Below are 21,137 nucleotides of genomic sequence, written 5' to 3' on the forward strand. Positions count from 1 at the left end.
GTGTGCTCATCGTTGTTTACTGGGGTAAGTAAATTATGAAACATTTGTAAAAGTGTCTTAACTAAATACTCTGAAACTAACTACGACTCTGCAAACAGAAGAAATTTACTTTGCCGAATTTGGACTTCGCAAATTAGTTCATAACGTGGCGAGTAATTTGCGCTCCCATGTAAAAATGTCTATTCATTGAAAAGCAGATTTTACTTTTAAGAACTTAATGGTGATATTATAATGCGAGATGCCTATTTACTGTCAGATTGATTTATTGACGAATCACAGTCAGCTTTACCCACTTCGTTCTTCAACAGTTGATTTTACCCCTCGCCATTATCTTCTCGTCTATTAATTCCTATGTCTGTGGCAGACATTATAATTATTATACTAGTAGTTGTACCCCGCCACGCGTTGCTGTGGCTCTGTCTATTTGTGCAGTTAGAGAAAAAAATAGCGCGTGTTGCTTTTACGTCCAACAGATAGCGATGTTTTTCGAATGAAACATGCTTGTCCAACAGATGGCGCTGTTTTAAAAAAAGCATGTTTTTACCTGTCACAGGTGACATTTATATAAAACAGGTATATAAAAACTCACGCATATTCGAATGTAACGTTGTGTCAAAATTTCAAAGAAATCAGTGAAGCAATTTTGGAGATTTATAATTCGAAGAAACAAACATTTACATATTTATTTATATAGATTTGTGAAGCTGAAAGTATTTATTAATAATATCAAAAGTACTTTGGTGATTTATTTTTGGGGAATACATTTCATCAGCATTAGTGTTAATCATCAGGGCAGATTTATAAAATGTTTGTCTTGGGATCGTTGCCTTTCATAGACAAATATTCTTAATTTTTGTTGACAAATTAAAGATTTGTTAGAAATTTACCTTTCGAATGAACACATTAGTAAACTTGTGAAAAAATAACAATATCTGTCAAAAATTTTAACAAAAGAAATACACATTTAAAACAGTATTATTATTATTATTTAAAAAAAAAATTATCAAATTTATTGCTTGTCTGATACGATTTATACTAATCAGTTCCAATTTTCAAAAATTTAAACTTCATTGAACGTAAATAATTTTATTAATTACGCAGGAATATTTCACATTACTTCACGCATGCATCGATGCACCCACAACTGAAATTAGTATGTTAGATGTTGAAAGTTCTTTTTTGGACAGATACATATTCAATTTCATCAGCCTGTATGGCCTAGGATTCGAAAGGTCTTATGTAAACTTCATCAGTTTCAGTAGATCTCACCTCTTGGAGTTGTCTGTTCAGTGAGGTAATACAATATTAACAACTGTTGGAGCTAACCTTGGATCGGGGTGTAATATTCAGTTGTTTTATTATCTTTTATAAGAAATTAATTCAGTTGGTTCAAGCAACATACATTATTCATTATTTATCTGTGAAGTAATTAGTTACTTTCGCCCTTCATTGTAGCTTACCATTCCAAGGTAGATTGCTTTGTAATCGCTTTAAAAATTGACTATTTATGTATGCACGTCTACATATTTTCATGGTACCGTAATATGGGGCGACTTTGATCATAGCGAAAATCCTATAAGCCTGTAAGACCTGGATGCGTCGATTGAGTATGGCAGATAAAGTAAATTGTTTTGTCCTTGTTTCAGGTTCATAACTGGACGGTGGAACAAACGACGGAATGGTTGGAGAAGAACGTGGAACTTCCACAGTACATGAAGACCTTCATAGACCACCGAGTTACAGGAGCCACTTTGCCCAGGTACTACCTATCATACAACCGATGATAATAGGCACGAGCCTATTATGATGGTCGATAGACCTCAAATAAAGTAACACCCTGTATCATTACTTTTTTTAATTTTTTTTTTATATTAACTCCACACAGGAGGCCCTGAAGAAAATAATTTCCCTCAGGGCCTATGACATCTTTGGGGATGCTGTGTGGAGGGTCTTTTTGTGGAGAGGAAGGAGTGAACATGGGTCTTGAAGAGTCCCATGTTGTAGGAGGGAGGAAACACAGGGGCCGGCAGTTCGTTCCACAGCCGAGCTGTTGAACTTAAGAACGAATCGTAGAAGCGACCCGTTCTCATGTGACAAATGTCAACCGTGTACAAATGTTGGGCGCGCGTTTGGCGTGTATCCCGACTACGCACCGGTGCCGAAGGGATCAATGACGCTAGTTTCTCAGAGCATCTTCCATCGTAATACCGATAGAACAAGGACAGCATACCTACCTGACGCCTGTGCTCTAAAGATTGCAGTCCGTTTGTTAAGATTGGGGAATCTATCAAATGGACCGCCCGTTTTTGCACAGAGTCAAGGGTTTTTTTCAGGTATTTAGGGGCTCCGGACCAGAGATGGCTGCCAAATTCGACAGTAGGGCGCACTAAATTACTAGTATGTATCTTCAATTGATTTTTCTTACATAATAATCAATTGTGTAGATACACGGTACAGCATTCTCTCACTAATTCTCCATCCCAAAAACCGGACAAATGTCTATCAAGGTGTCCTGGTTTATGGAATGAAGTTTTTCTATGTCTTGGCCGTGGATGCATCTGCACACCTACTGCATGGCGGGCTGGATTAAGAGATGCTGGTTGAGGGAGACCTTTGGACTTCTTCAATAGAACTCTCTCGACTCGTCACCTTGCACCACAGTGTGAGGGTTGGATTCATTCGTCCGTCACTTCTGGATCTCATACATTTTTCCTTCCCAGATCTTCCTCTCCTTCCTTATCTTAAAAAGATCATCCACAGAGCATCCCCAAGGATAACATAGGCCCTGAGATTACTATTTCCTCTATATGTATGGAGTTAATAAAAAAAAAAAATATATATTTAATGATGTCATTGTAAAATTAACTCACGGTGTGACAGTGGGCGAAAATAGGGTCCTTTTCGAGAAAATGGATTTTGCTTTACTTGAAAATATTACATATATTATATTTAAATGATTTGTTTTTGCATAGCACTACACCTCAACTATAAAAGTACTGACTGAAATTAAAGCCTACTTTGTAACACACCTCCATAAACTGATTTCCATAAGTCAGTTTTGGGCCATTTAGTGATGTTTTATGTGTAAAAAATGACATATTTTATTACATTACAAAAAATTTGGTTTTCACTACGCACAAATCATTACAAAAAAAGAACGATTTGCGCATCTCCAGTGCCATAAGTTTTATCCACACCTTATCCACATTACAGATAGATAACACAAAAAGAACTTATACGAAAACCAGCAAAATAATAAAATACAGAAATTATAAAAAATATAACAGTGAAAGGTTAATTGAACTTCTGGGTGATATGAATGAACTTCATCAAATGGAATTTAATGAAAAGTCTAAATCATTAATAAATAACCTTCAAGAAGTAATCGACCAGTTAATACCAATCCAAACTACTAAAATAAGAGGAACAAATAAATGGTATAACATAGAACTACAATCAATACAATATGAAAGAGATAGACTGTACAAAATTGCAAAAATCTCAAGAAACTCACAAGACTGGAAAGCATTCAAAAATGCAAGAAATAAATACTCAAAACAACTGAAAGTTTGTAAGAACGATTACTTCAAAAATAAAATTATCTGTGAAAAAGGAGACACTAAAAAAATGTGGAAAACCATAAAAGGATTAATGCAAACTGAAGATAAAGGGATGAAACATGACATTGAATTTCCACATCAGATACAGGGTAGCATACAGAACTGCTTCAACAAATATTTTGTAAACAGCATAACGGAATTACATCAGAGTATACCAATACTGAAGGAAGACAACCGCGTGAGAAATGTTACCCTAAACCGAGAAAAACTTGGGTTTAAAGAGATTGATGAAACATATCTTTTACAGATTTTAAACAGCACCAAATCAAAAGAGAGTCCAGATGGAATAAGTTTTACAGTTTTAAGGGATGCAATGCCAGTGATAGGACCTCATCTACTGAACATAATAAATGAATCGTTAAGAAGTGGAAAATTTCCAAACACATGGAAAACATCTATTGTGATCCCGATTCCGAAAGTTGTTAATACCAGAAAATGTGAAGAATTTAGACCTATAAATATGTTACCAAAATACGAACAGGTACTAGAAATTGTAATAAAGAAACAACTCGTTGAGTATTTGGAAAAACATCATATATTATGTGACGAACAATCAGGATTCCGTAATAATAACTCTTGTGAAGCTGCAATAAACATTGTGATTGATACATGGAAGAAAGAAACAGATAATAAAAAAATCACCATTGCAGCATTCTTAGATTTTAAAAGAGCATTCGAAACGATAGAAAGGAAAAAACTTTTGGAAAAATTAGAAGATATAGGTCTTTCTGAAGTAGCTCTAAATCTTTTCAAAGAATATCTCCATGAAAGAAAACAGGTAACAAAAGTGGAAAGCTCAGAATCAGAACCGATAGAAAACAACCTCGGTGTTCCACAAGGGTCGGTATTAGGTCCAATTCTATTCATTATTTACATTAATGATATAATTAAAACCATAAAACATTGCAAAATTAGATTATTTGCAGACGATACATTAATCTATATTTCATGTAAAGAGTACATAGATGCAATCAATAAATTAAATGAAGACCTACAAAATATAGCGAAATGGCTGAAATTAAACAAATTAAAACTGAATGTCAACAAAACAAAATATATGGAAATAGGCAACAAAACGCATAACACAGAGTTAAAATTGACAATTAATGACGAAAAAATTGAAAAAGTAAATGAAATTAAGTACCTAGGTGTGATACTAGATTCAAAACTAACTTTCGCAGCAAATTTTGAATATGTGCTAAAGAAGGTATCTAAAAAAGTCAATTTTCTTAGAAGATTAAGAAATAAACTAAATGGAAACACTACAGAGCTGATTTATAAAACTATAGTTGCTCCACATTTAGATTATTGCTCTACTATGTTGTATTTGGCCAATGAAGGAAACTTGAACAAGCTAGATGTTATACAGAATAGAGCTATGAGATGTATACTAGGAAAAGGAAAATACGCAAGCATAGATCAAATGAGAGAACAGCTAAATTGGATTTCTATAAAAAAGAGACTATTATATAATGTGTTAATTTTTGTACATAAAATCATGAACAACCAAATGCCAAAATATTTTAAGGATGAAATTGTTTTTAATAGAGATGTTCATAATTACGAAACCAGAAATGTAAATAGGATTAGATTGCCACATATGAAAAAAACAAAATCACAGAACTGCCTAATGTACAAAGGACTAAAAATGTATGATGAAATGCCTGAAAGTCTGAAGAATGAAGGAAGAATGAATGTATTTAAAAATAAATGTTATATTTACTGTAAAAATATGTAAAATTACAAAATGAAATATGATCTTGTTTATATTAGTTTATATTCAAATGTATAAACTAACTCAATAAATAATAAAAAAAAATAAAAAAAATAAGTGCAAGAATTTATTTATCCATTCTAAAGGTTTAGTATAGTATCCTTTTGATTAAATATTCTTCCACACAAGAGACAAGAAGTTAAGAAAATGGGAGTTATGTAGTCTTCGATCGCATTGTTTATACGTGTACGTATTTATAGTTGGGCCCTTAGAAAAAGATTGGTATACAATATTCAAATTATATTCATTCAAGTAGGACCTGCGTTAACGGTAGAATTACCCTTCCCGCCGGAAGTGTGTTAAGAAATATACTATAACAATAATTGTCTTTAAATCTAATTTCAAATTCTCAATTCACATATGTATTAATAAAATTCACACAGAAATATAATAAATCACCCAAGTGTTTTCAGTTTCGTCATAAATTTTGATGAACCTTAAGAATACATCTTCCAAAAAAGCCTTGCAGCTGTTGTGATGGACCACAGACATAGGAATTAATAGACGAGAAGATAATGGCGAGGGGTAAAATCAACTGTTGAAGAACGAAGGGGGTTAAGCTGACTGTGATTCGTCAATAAATCAATCTGACAGTAAATAGGCATCTCGCATTATAATATCACCATTTACTTCTTAAAAGTAAAATCTGCTTTTGAATGAATAGACATTTTTACATGGGAGCGCAAATTACTCGCCACGTTATGAACTAATTTGCGAAGTCCAAATTCGGCAAAGTAAATTTCTTCTGTTTGCAGAGTCGTAGTTAGTTTCAGAGTATTTAGTTAAGACACTTTTACAAATGTTTCATAATTTACTTACCCCAGTAAACAACGATGAGCACACTTGAGAATCGCTACATTGTGATGTGATAGTATATGTTTCTAAAACTGATCCATATAATACGGTGTGAATAAGCTTAAAATAAAGTAAAATAATGCTTACTTATGGAATGTAATACGACAATTGGGTTTATTCTCTTTTTCACATCTATTTTTACAAGTTTTCATATCACAAGTCAACATTTTGCCGTGTTATTTCGTAAAATGAACCGATGATGCCTCGACCATAGTTCGCACAAGAATGATGACGTCACGTTTTCAAATTTCACTTGAGGCCATACGCGAGCCCAGCCGGCTCCAATGGAACCGGTATGGGGAGTGGGGATAATACGCTTTTAATCACTTAGGGCAGGTCTACTAATATTCATATGTCTATGTGATGGACACATAAAATAAATCTGAATGCCTATAATCTATGAAATTGGTATATTTTTGACAATGATACGGTGATCCAACAGAAGAAATATTTTAAAACTTCCAAGACTACAAATGTGTAAAAACTTTACTAAAAAAATATTTTATTTAAATCATAAAAAAACTCCACTGCCCAACATAAATACTCAACCAGAGCAATAACCCAAAATATACTAGTTATTCCCAGTTTGAATACATCTTTTGGACAGAGAAATATTAACTCTATGCTTCGAAATTATACAATGCGCAGAACAAAGCGATAATCAACTTACAAACTTTATTCCTACCTATTGAGGAGGACTGTGAAAAAAAAGAATTTATACTTTATACCTACATCATGTACAAACTTTGCCATTGAAATTAATAATTTTTTTTTTTAAATGTCGATAAAATCTAGTGGAGCTGACCTAGTTAACCCCATTTTTTAATACAAATATTATAATGTACTTAAATCATATTATTTTGTGGACACTAATTCAAGTAGGATGACAAAATAATATAAGACAAAATCGTTATTATTTTGTTGGGCTTAGCAAATGCAAATCTGCGCCATCTGTGAAAAGTTTATTGAAATAATGATACCACATGTTTGAAACTGAGATACAAATTGACTGGATTAGTATTCACATGAAGTGACTTTTTTCTGGTTTGTCAAAAAAAAGATGTTTCTTAATTATCAGTAATTTATATATTTCTTTAGGTAATTTTTCTGCTAAAATTGTGCTATATTTACTGCTTGTTTTTATTTATTTATTATGAACTAATCAGCTTTTCTTCTGTTCCCAGAATGGCTGTACACAACATGCAGTACTTGAGCGGGGTGCTGGGAATAAAGGATCCCATCCACAAGCAGAAGATAGCTCTCAAGGCCATGGATGTGGTCCTCTTTGGTCCTCCGAAAGGTAAGTGCTGACATCTAGTTATTATTAGTATTATAATTTAATATTTCTATTGAGGCCGCTAAGTCTCTGTGTTTTGATGTGCGCTGCCTTGACCATTGAGAGGAATACCCTAACAAAAACGTTGTGTATTATTGGTGTGCCTTATATCAACACGAATACAGGCAATAGGCATTAAAAATCGCTTGGCAAACGGAGTCTATAAATTGTTGAATTTAGCACAAAAGTGTTTTTGTTTTGTGAATAATTTTATAAGATAGAAAAAAGTTTATCAAGGGAAACTGTCTCAGGTAATGCCATAAAATTTTATTTTTTTAATATGTTTCTTGTATGCGTTCATAAATTATATTTTTTAGTAGTTTACGCTTATATTGTTTGTAAGGTAACAATAATTTTATTTTAATTCTATTCAAGCAAAACGTTAGTAAAAGCTTCAATTTATCCAAATCATATTTTTTGAAATCCATAATGTAAACCGATTCATAGTAAAGATTATTCGAAAATAATGATTTCAAATTAAGCTTTTCCATATGTACATATCTTGACAGTCTAGATATGTGAAGCCTTATTTGTGGAGGAATTGCCAGTGCAGGCATTGAAGGCAGTGAAGCATTCTGAGTAAGGAACCAGTTTCTCCAAAATATTGTATCAGCCCTTGCGGTGACTGCTGATTGACCTTTGATGACCATTTATTTTGAGGGTCAAAGTGACCGATTGTGACTCCTTGAAAGCTAATAAAAATGTGTGGTGAAAAAAATTAAGATAATCTTGATATATGACCGAAGGAAATAGTCCCATTAGTACAGTTGTTAGAGCAGCGCCCAGGCAAGGGGAAGGACCTGGGTTTAAGTACTGGATGCGACCTTATCTTTTTCTGTTTTCAAATTTTCGTTTAAAAATCGCTAATATTATTTTCAAATTTAAATATTAAAAAATAAAAAATTTTATCCTAGCTTTGCAGAAAAGTAAATAGATGTCGCACATTAAAATAAAAATAGGAAATATTTATCCAAGACACTATCTAGATTGCATTTAGTTCCGAGCTGAATCTTGCAAACATACATAAAGATAGCAGCCAATTAAAATGTGCTGTGAGAAAAATGAAGATAATATATTGCATAATGAATAGTTCTTATTCAAAGTGTGATACAGTTAAATATGACCGAAGGAAATGGGGTCCCATTAGCGCAGTTGGTAGAGCACCATCCCGGCAAGGCGAAGGACCTGGGTTTAAGTCCCAGACCTGACCGAATCTTTTACTGATTTTTCTATTTAAAATTTTCATTCAAAAATCGCTAATATTATCTTCAATATATATTTTAAATTTAAAAATTTAGTGCTCAACATATTTTTAACTTACCTTTTTACATTACCATCTGTTGGGTATCTGAAAAAAAGTTACATCAAATATAATTTTTAAACATGCATTATTATATGGATAGGGTAGATAGGTTGTGATACGGTGACCGGATAACTCATTAAAATGACAGTTCAACACACCTATAAAAAGTGTTATAAAGTGATGAAAAGTGATGAAACAAAAACTATGTTCAGTATGTCACATATGTAAACATTAAACCTAGTTTTTGTGTCATCACTTTTAATGACTTTATATGACCTTTTAAAGGTGTGTTGACCTAGGTGTGTTTCTGCAGCCAAAATTCTTGGTAGCCATTCATATTTTTTAATTCATCTAGTTTCCGTCGTATTTCTATAGGTATAATTTGTCTGCCGCCGCCCCTCTAGATTTCCTTAACGCCCCCTAATTTTCTTTGAGCCTTCTACTGCCCCCCTAAAGCCAGCAGTGCCCACAAAGAGAAGTTATCGCCCGCTTTGAGAAAAACTGCACTAGATATATGTATAAATATTTATATATATATATATATATAAATATTATAATATGAGTCGTGTAATTTCTATACCCGCTATATCAACTTTCATTGATTTGGAGAAAACCGCAAAAAACTGTCACATCTCTAGCGTACATAAGTAAATGCATTACAATTTTTTATATAATGAATTGGAGTAATAAAATTTCGAAAAGCATTTATTTTTCTATATATGTCTAGCAATAATTAAGTAATTTCGATAAATAAAATGGATATAGCGGATTTTGATACTCACTTCGTGATTTTGAAAGTCAACTGAGCCGACATGGCGGGTTTAGAAACTCACGCGTAGATCATTTTGACACACGAGCGTGGCGTCAGAGCGGCGGCCATATTGTATTTTGGCAAAATAACTGCTTGTGATTCGTTGAATCCGATATAGCGGGTTTTGATAGTAACTTTCTGTATGATATAGCGGATTTGGTTTCTCACTCGCAGTTTAAACATGGTTTTTGGTCGCGATAAGGAGGGTTTTGAAACTCAATTTTAGGCTCCTCTTGTTGCTCGCAAAAATGTGAACAAGATGTCATACTCAGATCATTTTGTCAAAAAATCGGATATAGCGGGTATAGAAATTATAGGATTCATATCAAGTAATTATTGAGAAATATTAATGAAAAACTTTTTTTAATAGTATTTTTGAATAATTTTTTTCTAATATTTATGGGCAATTGGTTAAACAACATATTTATAAAATTGTTGGGCTGTGGCGGTGTTGCAGCATGGGATAGTTATAGAGCTAAGAACATTTGGTCTACTGCCGTTAAATGTTAAGTTTTCATTATTGAAATAATCTTTGTGAATTTGTAAAATTTCTATTTTTAGTAAATAATTTGCAGTGAAGGGAGTTCATATTCTTGAAATAATCTGATAGAGGGTATGTATGGCTCATTTAACATTATTTTCATTAATATTTTTTGGATGATTTCTAAAGGCTAGAGAGAAGTTTTGAATGCACCACCCCAGTCAACAATTCTATATTGCAATACAGTGAATCATGGAAAAATAAATGTTTCTTAATTTTTTTAAATTTAAAATGTTTCCTATTCTGATAAAAATGTACATTTTCTTAACCTTTCTACTGTTGCATTGATTTGTAATTTCTATGTTACTATCTATAATATTATACCAAGGTAGTATAAATTGGTTTTAAACTGTAGATTTGTATGAAAATCTACATTTAAAAAATGTAGATAGACAGAGAGCCTAGCTGAAGCCTCCGGCATTGCCCGGGCTTTCACAGAGTTTTTCAAAATCTAATTTAGACAGTGACCTTCCTCTTGTTTGAATTACGAGTGTGCAAAGTTTCATCAACCTAGAAATAAAACTGTAGATTTGTATAAATATCAAATTGACGCCGCCCGCCCTGCCTCCACAGACTTTCTCCTTTATAATTAATAGAAGATAGATAGAAGTTAGATAGGTTAACAATCTATCTATATAAATAAAAATGTGAATGTTAATTTGTTAAAAATCTTAAATCTCAGAGATCTTCACTGATTGCTTGGAAATTTAGACACCGTTGCATTCGAATAATAATTTTTATATACCTATATTATATAGATGTCACCTGTGACAGGTAAAAACAAGTTATTTTTTAAAACAGTGCCATCTGTTGGACGTAAAAGCAAAACGCGCTATTGTTTCTCTATCTGCACAGACAGACTGAGCCACAGCAACGCGTGGCGGGGTACAGCTAGTAAATAAGTAAATAAAAAAAATGACAGATGACATTGACGGCTATAAGGTGTACCCACACCCACCTACTTGATAGTTGTTAACACTACACATAAAATACATAGAAGCGTGATCTATACCGATTTGAAAGAAAACTGATGTTGCTAATTTACATGCGACCTTTTGGCTGCTGGGCCCCAGACAGGCCTACGAAGAATTGAATTTTCCGTTCAAGAAAGAATTTCGATATTTTAAAATGTTGGATCAATTACACACGCGAAGCGAGGAAAAATTTACCTTACTTCGGGAACCCGTAAAAGTGGCCACAACATCCTTTTATCGGTTTACCTCTTCAGTGGTTGATAGTGACAGCACGCGCCTGCTGGCTGTGCACCTAGCACTAATGTCCCATTGAAATTGAATTAATTATAAATAAATTTAAAAAATAGGTTTGGATTTTGGGCTGGGTTATAAAGAAAATTGATCCAATCCTCGTAGTCATTTACTTGTTTTGACAAAAAATCATCTATATGTACGTATATTTCAAAATGGCTGCATGTTGTTTATATTTTTCTATTTATTGTTGACTATGTATCAAATGTGTGTCCTAAGTCATTCCCCCTCAAAGTAAACTACGGCTCAGTAGTGAGCATTCAAAAAGAAGATGAAGATGGTTTGAAAGGGAGAAATTTAAATACGATTGTTAGAGGGAGCGCGTCAATATAAAAAAACGATTATAATTATGCCAAAATTGTGAAAATATTTGATCAAACACGACTTGTTAAAAATACAGCAAAAATCTCTCGACAAATTATGCTTTTAAAGAAACACTGTAATTTTTTTCATACTTATAACATGTTAAATAATAGAATTATATGTGTTTTTAATAATTTTCGAAGCATGCTTTGCAATTTTTTGTCCATCGAAGGAATTTCATAAAAAAAACGTTTCTGCTTTACAAATGTACAAAATATATATTTTTTTTTTAATATATAAAATAATATTAAATATGTATTATATAAAATTTAATATAATAATATTATATAATATATATATATATATATTTTTTTAAGTGTACTTAAAAGCTGTTATAAATCGGTAGAAATTCGAAATGCAAAAAATTCGAAATTAAAAAAAAAATGTAGATCGGTAAGGGGAACCCCCTTCTTTCGCCATGAAACAAAAGTTAACCTGATTAAAGTCTTACGCAAGACGCAGACGCTGTTTTCCTGGTTGTTGACAAATTTTGCTTTAAAAGAATGAGCTCTCTCGTGCATAATTACCGGATTTAAAAATGCATTTACCAGTCAAGCAACTCGGTTTGAAAACACAGGTGTCTACAAAATATATAATGGTCGCCGTGTTTTCGAAGTCCAAATACACATCACCCGTTTTCGAGAATTCGATCGTTTAATTCACAAAACATCATTTATAAATTTTTCGTAAACGGGCTTTTCGATTTTCAAAATGCACCGGAAACAAATATTTCCATTCCCAGCACATTTCCATGAAGCCCATCTTTTCTTTGAATTCGAGGGATTGATTCGTAACATCATTCGATACTATATTCCGCCAAACAGTTATTCGATTTTTTAAATGTTACGTAGCCCATCTCTTCGGCATTCGAGCGATTGATTCGTAATATCATTCTCGTAAACGGATATTCTATTTTCAAATAAATACATATCGCTTGTATCCGAGCGATTGATTCGTAACATCATTCTCGAAAACGGATATTCTATTTTCAAATAAATAAATATCGCTTGTATCCGAGCGATTGATTCGTAACATCATTCTCGTAAAAGGATATTCTATTTTCAAATAAATACATATCGCTTGTATCCCAGCGATTGATAAGTACTATCATTAGATTCTTATGTTTCGTAAACGGATATTAAGATTTTTCAAAATGTCACTGAAATAAACTTTTTTTTCTCAATATGTTTCCAAGAAGCCACAGTATAAAGAAGTCTATCCCTTCGGCATTGAGCGGTTGATCCGTATTCGATTTTCAAAATGTTTTTGAAAATCGATTTTTTTTTAATATGACTCCATGAAGCCATTGAATAAATAATTATTTTCGTCAATAACTGCAAATTCACTTTGTGGCATCTTTTAAATTAAAATAAAATAATTCTAAACCAATAAACTTTTTTGAACCACTAATAAATTAAGAAAAGATCTAATAATTGATCATTTTTATTTAACATAATAATAATATTATTTATGTTGCTAGGCTTTGCATTTGCTTTCTGATTATTTTTTGTAATATCAGATTGAAAAGAATTAGCTTTGATCCCAAAACATATAAATATTTATAAAAGAGTATATCAGATTTAAAAAAATATATATTTGAGGACCCCAGTAACCAAGGTAACATTTGATCTCTGGTGAGTTGACGTGTTGTTCTTGTATTTTGTATTTATTTTGCTTATATAATGCACTTGCATAATGTTGATTGACTAGATGATCATTTGTGGAAAAGTGTGTGGAAGGGTTTAGTTTTTCCTATGGGGAAGATTTAACCCGGACAAAAAATCGTAATTTTTTTTTTATTTATCTTCCTTATTTGTAAACAATAGAGATAATGGCTATTCTCACTGGGATCTCCCGTGCCGATGAATTCATTTACATATTATTAAAATTTAGTGGTAATATTTATAAATATATATTATGTAGTGTTTTTCTGAAATCATTATAAATATGGTGTTTTTTAGTGCAGTTCAGTGGTTTCAGTTTCAGTCTGTGTTTGGTGTCAGTATATTTTATATTTTTCAATGGGTGGAATTTTGTTGTAAAGTTTAGTACCATAAGTACAGGAAGCTTTTTTGCCCAAATGTTGTATTTGCTTGTTGGATATGTTTATGACCTTGAGATCTAGTGTTTCTAATGTGGTGTTATTTCTAGTGTTTTGTATTTATGAATATAAATACATATACTGTTTTCGAATAGAGTTGTTAAGATTGTTGAAGATTTCGTCAGTGCTAGATTTTACAAGGGCTTTCAGAATAATTTTCATTATGGCTTTTATTTATTGATTTTAAAATATTGTGATTTTGCACTGCCCCATCCGATAATACCGTATTCTAACAGCATTGACAAAGAGCCATGTAGATTTTGATAAGTGCTTTTTAATGAACTTAGTTTTTTTTAATTATCGATGGCCTAACGCACACGTGTGCTAAGTGCAATTTCAAAATTCAATTTATAAGAATACTAGCAGCAAAATTATTGTGAATGTCCGCTTTTTATCCATTCTAGATGAAATAATTAATGTAAATTTCCCACGAAACATCTATTTACAAAGTAAGTAATCTTGATAAATGATTTATAAAACGCGTAATTGTTTTTACTTAAAACGTACTAGGCCATCATTATTTAAATAGTTAATATGTTCAGTCCATTTTTAATCTTCGTGTAAATAGTGGTTTAAACAAATTTTATCATTTTAATTTAATTTATAGAACTCTCTACCAGTGCACGAATTCATTTCGTCGGTATTCGAGCGACTGATTCGTTAACAGATATTCCGATTTTCAAAATTTTGGAAATAAATATTTCCATTCTCAACATGTTTTCATGAATCCCATTTTTTGGGGGTGCAAAAGATTGATTTCTTAAATGTTTCATTTTAACAGTTATTTCTTTCGATTTTCAATATTCATATTTCAATTGAAAAATGTTTCCACGAAGTCCATATCTTCCCCAGTCCTCGTAAATGAACGATTAGATCATACGGCTATAGGGACTCATTATGGCCAATGGTGCATTACCTGTTACCTATTTTCCAATCAGTCAATTGATAACCGTTACCGAAGACGGTGTTGCCGCGGAAATCTGCCGGTCCGCTACAAACAATAGCAACTGCGCGCTAAAACACCGCTATATTTGCGGGATATTGTGAATTTCGTGAGGTTTACTTTATATTGTGGTTTTAAAATTGTGATAATATCAGTGATAACGTGATACGAATGGGAAAGCCAGATAATCTGGTACCAAATAGTTTAAATTGCCGTTATATGTTACAATGTTGTGGTACTGGAAAATATAGTAGCGAATCAATTAAATTGAACGTGTAACGTGACTTATTGGTTGACTGTCGCGAGATGTAAAGTAATGAGAATTTCATGAGATTGTTTGTTATTATCAGATTCCTATTAGATTATAATTATCCTGAAAGTTAAGCTCTGGCGTTACAAAACTTGCACAAATTTTTCTTTCTGGCATTTCTAGGTCAACATTACTATTTTCAGCTCGCTACGTTACCTCCGCGATGAGCTATGAAGCTTTGAAATAATTATTATTAAAAACGAAAGACAAGCATTCCCCATTTACGGATAACCTGATAATATTTAAAAATTTCCTACGCTGAAAATTTAGCTTGTGTCGTGATGGAGGACTTAGCCAGCCGAGGAATTGAATTGACGACGATTTGGGTGAGACCCAAACGCGATGTCAACTCTGCCACTGACGGGTCATTTCTAGTAATTTGTTTGTCTTTTTCGTATTATTTTTCAATCCCCATTTCAAAGCTAGTTTAATATAAAACATGTAATTATTTTTGTTTCTTGATTATTTCAAAATAATGTGTATTAAACGAAAGCGGAAGGATTTAGTGTGTATATTTTTGTTATGAGGAAACCGTACAAGAGTCCCAACCGTGGGTCTAACGCGTTCCATATTTATTTATTTATATTTTAAATGCATATTTACAGAATAAAAAATTCCAATAACAAAGATACGTTATACAAATACACAATCATATTAGAGAGGCATTGCTAATGGTAAGTTAGTCCTACATCTCGGAAGAATGAATGGTTTGTGTCTACGCGCTCTTGCGAAGTTATCAGGGACGTAAAATAAAATTTTATTCAAAATTTCTGGATTGTTGATGTAACCGTTCAACGAGTTATAGGCCATCATCAGCAACGCAGCTTTCCGCCTGTTGACAAGACTATCGATACCTAGCATTCCGGAAAGGAAGGCTGATGGGTATAAATAGGGATAGTACCCTATATATATATTGAGTTATGTTGTGAGACTGAAAAAGGTAGGGGAAGGATAGGAGATAAAGAAGACGATTGTTGGGAAGTGCCTGACTATTTTATTTAGACCTGGTCACCAAACACGCCTACAGCCATTTCAAAGTTTCAATTATGAACGGTGGTCTTACACCATCAGGGCTATACTGAGAGTATCTTCCACTCTGGAACGTGCTGCAAATATACTAAATATTATTTTAAATTAATATTGTGTGAATTAACTCAAATTAATCAAATAAAATTGACTTGCTAGTCGAGAGCCTTAAGGTGCTGCCACACGCAAAGCTCACATCAAAAGTTAATGTACAGCGCATCATCTTTTCTACCGACACACGACGCTATCAAATATTTCTTCCTATGGTAGGAGAGGGGGTCAGTTGAATTCGAGAGCGGCCGAGGAACATAATTTCATCTGTCAAAGTGACAACTTTACTTACTGACAGCTTGAGCACGTTTTCGAAATGGATGATACTTGTCGCCTATTGCTGGATCTGTTGGACAGCTCATCCTCAGATGATGATGCCGCCAACTATATAATTATAAATGCTATTTATAAACTTTTTAGATTTTAAACAGTCTGCGCGTAAATAGCGCATTTTCACATAACCTGACATAACCTCTCCATCGAATCAGGAAATTCGCAGTTCGCACGCCGATCGACGAAAGCGACATATAATAAATTATTGTAAAATAAGCTCAAGTCGATTTCCAAAAATGTCGAAGGCAAAGGCGGCAAGGACCAACACCAGGGCAGGGAACGAGAAGAGAGCACGAGAGCTGACGAGAGCAAACCAGATTACCCAGGAAAACAATTGAAAACAATCAACAAACGAACAAACTAGAAGCTTCTCTATGTAGGTATCAGGCCGTCCAACTTTATCAAAAAACCGAATGATATTACCATATAAACATACTGAGTTAAAAATATGATTAATTTTGAAAGGGCGAAAATTTGTTTACTTCAAATTCAAATATTGATTATATTTATATTTTAAATATATGTTAAGTATGTTTGCCAAATAAAGTTTTTTTTTATGTTTCTAAATTTACTAGCACACATGACGATATGAGCTAACATAATAAATAAGAAATGCATTATTAGGCTGCTTATGTCATGGCTGTCAAAGGGAACACGGAACTTAGTCGGTAGCTCCGCAATTGAAATGACCCCCTCTCCTTTTTACGGCGGAGAGGGGGACGCATAACTTTTCAAATATCGCGTCGGGAGCGGTTACGTAAAATAAATTCGGTTAGCGAAGTTCAGAACCACACTTATAGCGCGTTATCTTTTTACGTGTGTCGGGTCTGTATGGGATTGTATGGCGAGCGCTATTGTGCTTTATATTATCTGTTGATGTGAGCTTTGCGTGTGGCAGCACCATTACACCTCGACCACGAATTTATTATGACTACTAACTGTAATAATAATGAGATTTGTGCATACATAACGTTAATATTGCGCATAGTTGGAAGTGAAGTGCGGATCTACGAGTATCTATCTAGTGTAGGCAAGTAATGATAATCATTTGTAACGTTATGTCACTTAGCTTGGCTAGAAGGTCGTTTCGCCCTACACTTTAAATTCAAGGTAACGTCAGGTACGCCCCATGGTCAAGAATTTTAATTTATTTTTTATTCCGCTGTTTTTAAATCCATACTGTTATCTACACAGATTTGAAAGAAAACGTGAGTCGCTAATTTATATGTTGATTTATTACCTTTTGGCTCCTAGGCTCCAGACAGACCATTATTTATTTATATTTTTATATGAAACAGCACAAGGGTCCCAACTGCTCCCGACCGTCTGTAGCCATTAGACTATGGCATAGGGTATGTTGTGAAGCTGAAGGTAGTTGGATGGGGACGAAGGTAGAGGAGTACCTGGCTATTCAGATATGGTCACCAAACACGGCTAAAGCCATTTCATGCAACGTTTCATTTCTGAATGGTGGTCTTACACTAAGGTGAAGCATAAGCTAATTAACCTTTCCTTATCTGTGGTGTGTATTTACCACACATTGCTTTTAATAACTTTAATAACTCTATAAATATAATAATTTCTGGGTTCAGATTTAAGGTATTTCCCCGTTATACATTTATGCACTGAATTAAAAAATAACTTTTTACATAGTTTTCAAATTCAATTAAAAATCAGACATTTTTGTTAAAAATCGGGAACAAATTCACCAATACAATCAACCGTGTGACACTGCTACGCGAAGAGTGTGCGAGGAAATGACACGCTATTGATGTCCCGCTTTAGTTCGCTATGCGGGAACATGAGAAATCCACACGTCCGCAGTTGTATTTTGATTTAGACCATCGATACCTACGACCGCATAGCTGTGTGTGTGCCAGCCGCCGAGCCGCCAGCCAGTCGGTCGCGGACCGTCGTTAGATGTGGACTCCTCGCACGTTTTTTTAGCATCTGCCGATGGTTTTTTCATGTTTTCCACTTTTGATATAAAATATAATAAACATAAGCGATTAGCTATGAATATTTATTTTTTTCCGATATTAAATCGCTTATTTTGAGTTGTGTATTGACTACACAGCACCGGAACGCCTGGATTTTTTTAGCACAGTAAGGGAAAGGTTAACTAACCATCACGCCGTTTCTCCGCAGGGGTAGGCAGAGAGGATAGACCGCCACACAACTCTGCACACACTCCTTGCCTCAGTCACATTCATACATCGTCTCATACATCCCTTCTGTTGTTCTGGCTCTCATCGGGTCATGTAATCTCCTTACACTCCTTCCTTCGTTCATCCGTTCAACATGCCCAAACCACATAAGCGTCCCTTTCTTAATCTTAATCATTACACTTACCGATTTCCACATATTTCACACGGTCATACATGGTTTTACCACATATTCGCCTCAGGGATTTCATTTCTACATCACGCAGACTACTGTCATTCACCTTCTGTCAGTTATTCGCCTCACTTTGATCGCCTTCAATTGTTAGCGGGCGCATAACACAATCATGCATAGATCATATATACGTTAGGTACAGTAACGGGCTTAAACAAGTGGACTCGCTATCATCGTGCGTATGCGAGATTTCCATAGCAGATCACTATATGACAGCCGTTAATATTAAATATGATGTGCAAAAAGAACCATTAAAAAACATGAAAAAGATAACAATTTTGTCCCAAAAACATATTGATAGTCACATCCGAGAAATACATTGGAATTCTTTACTTAATGCACAAGAAAGTACCTTTTTGTATCATCAAATTAAAAATAATTTCATTAATTTATATGAAAAAAGCACTGTATCATTTTTTGAAAAACCAACCAAAAGACCACATGCGATCAAAAAATGGATAACTACAGATATTTTAGAGTTAATAAAAAAAAGGGATTTATTGTTTCGAAGATGGAAAAATTCTCCTTGTAATAAAACTTATGAAAATGAATACAGGTACATGCGAAATAATGTCAACAAATTAATTACTAAAAGAAAAAATTGTTATTATAAAGATAAATTCAAACGTAGTTTCAATAATACTAAGCAAACATGGGATGAAATAAATAAATTGTTGGGAAGAAAAACTAAAAGTAATTGTGATGAAGTCATCTCACGATATGTTTTATTTATTTTTATTTTTTTATTATTCAGTAAATTTTATGTATTACAATTTTTGTATACTTCATAACTCCCACACTAGGCTTATGCCCGTGTTGTGGTAGTCATAGGTAATTCTATAAATTCAAAATATATGTTTTTTATAAATATATATATACATATACATATACATATATATACACATACATACACATATATACACATATACACATATATATACATACATACATACAATCTATGCATATATATGCATACATGCATATACACAGACATGCACACATATACATACATACACAGACACACATAAATGCATATATAAATACATACACAGACATACATAAATGCATATATAAATACATTCATATACATCTATATATGAACACACACAAACGTAATGTGTATTCACATATATACATACATATATAGATACATGGTTAATTTTATTATAATGGTTTAAAAGTTAGGAACTCATGTATTCTTTAAAAAAGGCTCGTCCCCTTTCAAATATCCAGTTTTGGACACGTATAATAAAAAGGGATATAGTATTAGTTGATTTTATGTCCCTGTCCAACGCGTTGTATATTTTAGGGGCGATGTACCAGAATTGTCGTTGAGCGAATGTGGTTCTAGTTTTTGGGACCACGCATCCCAGATTTGATGAAAAGCGGGTGTTTACTTGGTGTTGAGGAGCCACTAGCAAGTCATTTTTTCGTATGTAGCATAAGCTTGTCTTAATGAATAGCTGGCGAATGTCTAAGACCCTAATTTTGGTAAATAGTATTTTGGAGGGATAGGTAGGATGACATTTAAATATAATTCTGAGAACTAGTTTTTGTACTGTAATTATTGGATTAATGACGGATTCTGCACAGCCACCCCATCCCAGAATACCATATGCTGCTATCGATTGAAAAAGGGCAAAATATACGCTTTTTAGAGTCGTTAGGTCTAAGATGGATCTAAGACAGCAGAATATGTGGGAGAGTTTACGAAGTCTTTTTGTTGTTTCTTTTATATGGGTTTCCCAGCGTAGTTGGTCATCGATTATTATTCCCAAGTATTTAACTTCCTTTGAAGATTTAAGAGTTGAGCACGTGCATTGAATATTAGGTGAGGTTTCAGGAGTCTGTATGTTGAGTGAGCACGAGTGGATGGTAGGTTTGGGGCAGTTATTGGGAAAGCTATGTTTGGGTATGGAAAACGTCATGTATTGTGTTTTATCGATATTAAGTGTAAAAGGAACAGACGGTGGAAAGTGTAACAAACCAATATGTAAATTATTTCTCAGATAGTATAAGCCAAATGTTGCACAGATGTGATTTTAAGGCATCCAATGTTAATCAAATAGAATTACCTCACAGTATGTATTTACCAAAGGCAACTCTCA

At 33.4% G+C, this 21,137-nt stretch overlaps 1 protein-coding gene across 1 annotated transcript in view; it reads left to right on the forward strand.

Annotated features, from left to right (window-relative positions):
- Stim (stromal interaction molecule) overlaps positions 1-21,137 on the forward strand; it is a 148,124-nt gene that overhangs the window by 52,698 nt on the left and 74,289 nt on the right. Inside the window, exons 4-5 of the mRNA XM_089644470.1 lie at positions 1,647-1,759; positions 7,434-7,549. Coding sequence (XP_089500596.1) covers positions 1,647-1,759; positions 7,434-7,549 — 229 coding nt within the window. The remainder of the gene's footprint in view (positions 1-1,646; positions 1,760-7,433; positions 7,550-21,137) is intronic.

The sequence above is a fragment of the Hesperophylax consimilis genome, chromosome 21, assembly GCF_061612785.1.
Source record: "Hesperophylax consimilis isolate HC1 chromosome 21, BYU_Hcon_1.0, whole genome shotgun sequence".
Taxonomy (NCBI): Eukaryota; Metazoa; Arthropoda; class Insecta; order Trichoptera; family Limnephilidae; genus Hesperophylax; species Hesperophylax consimilis.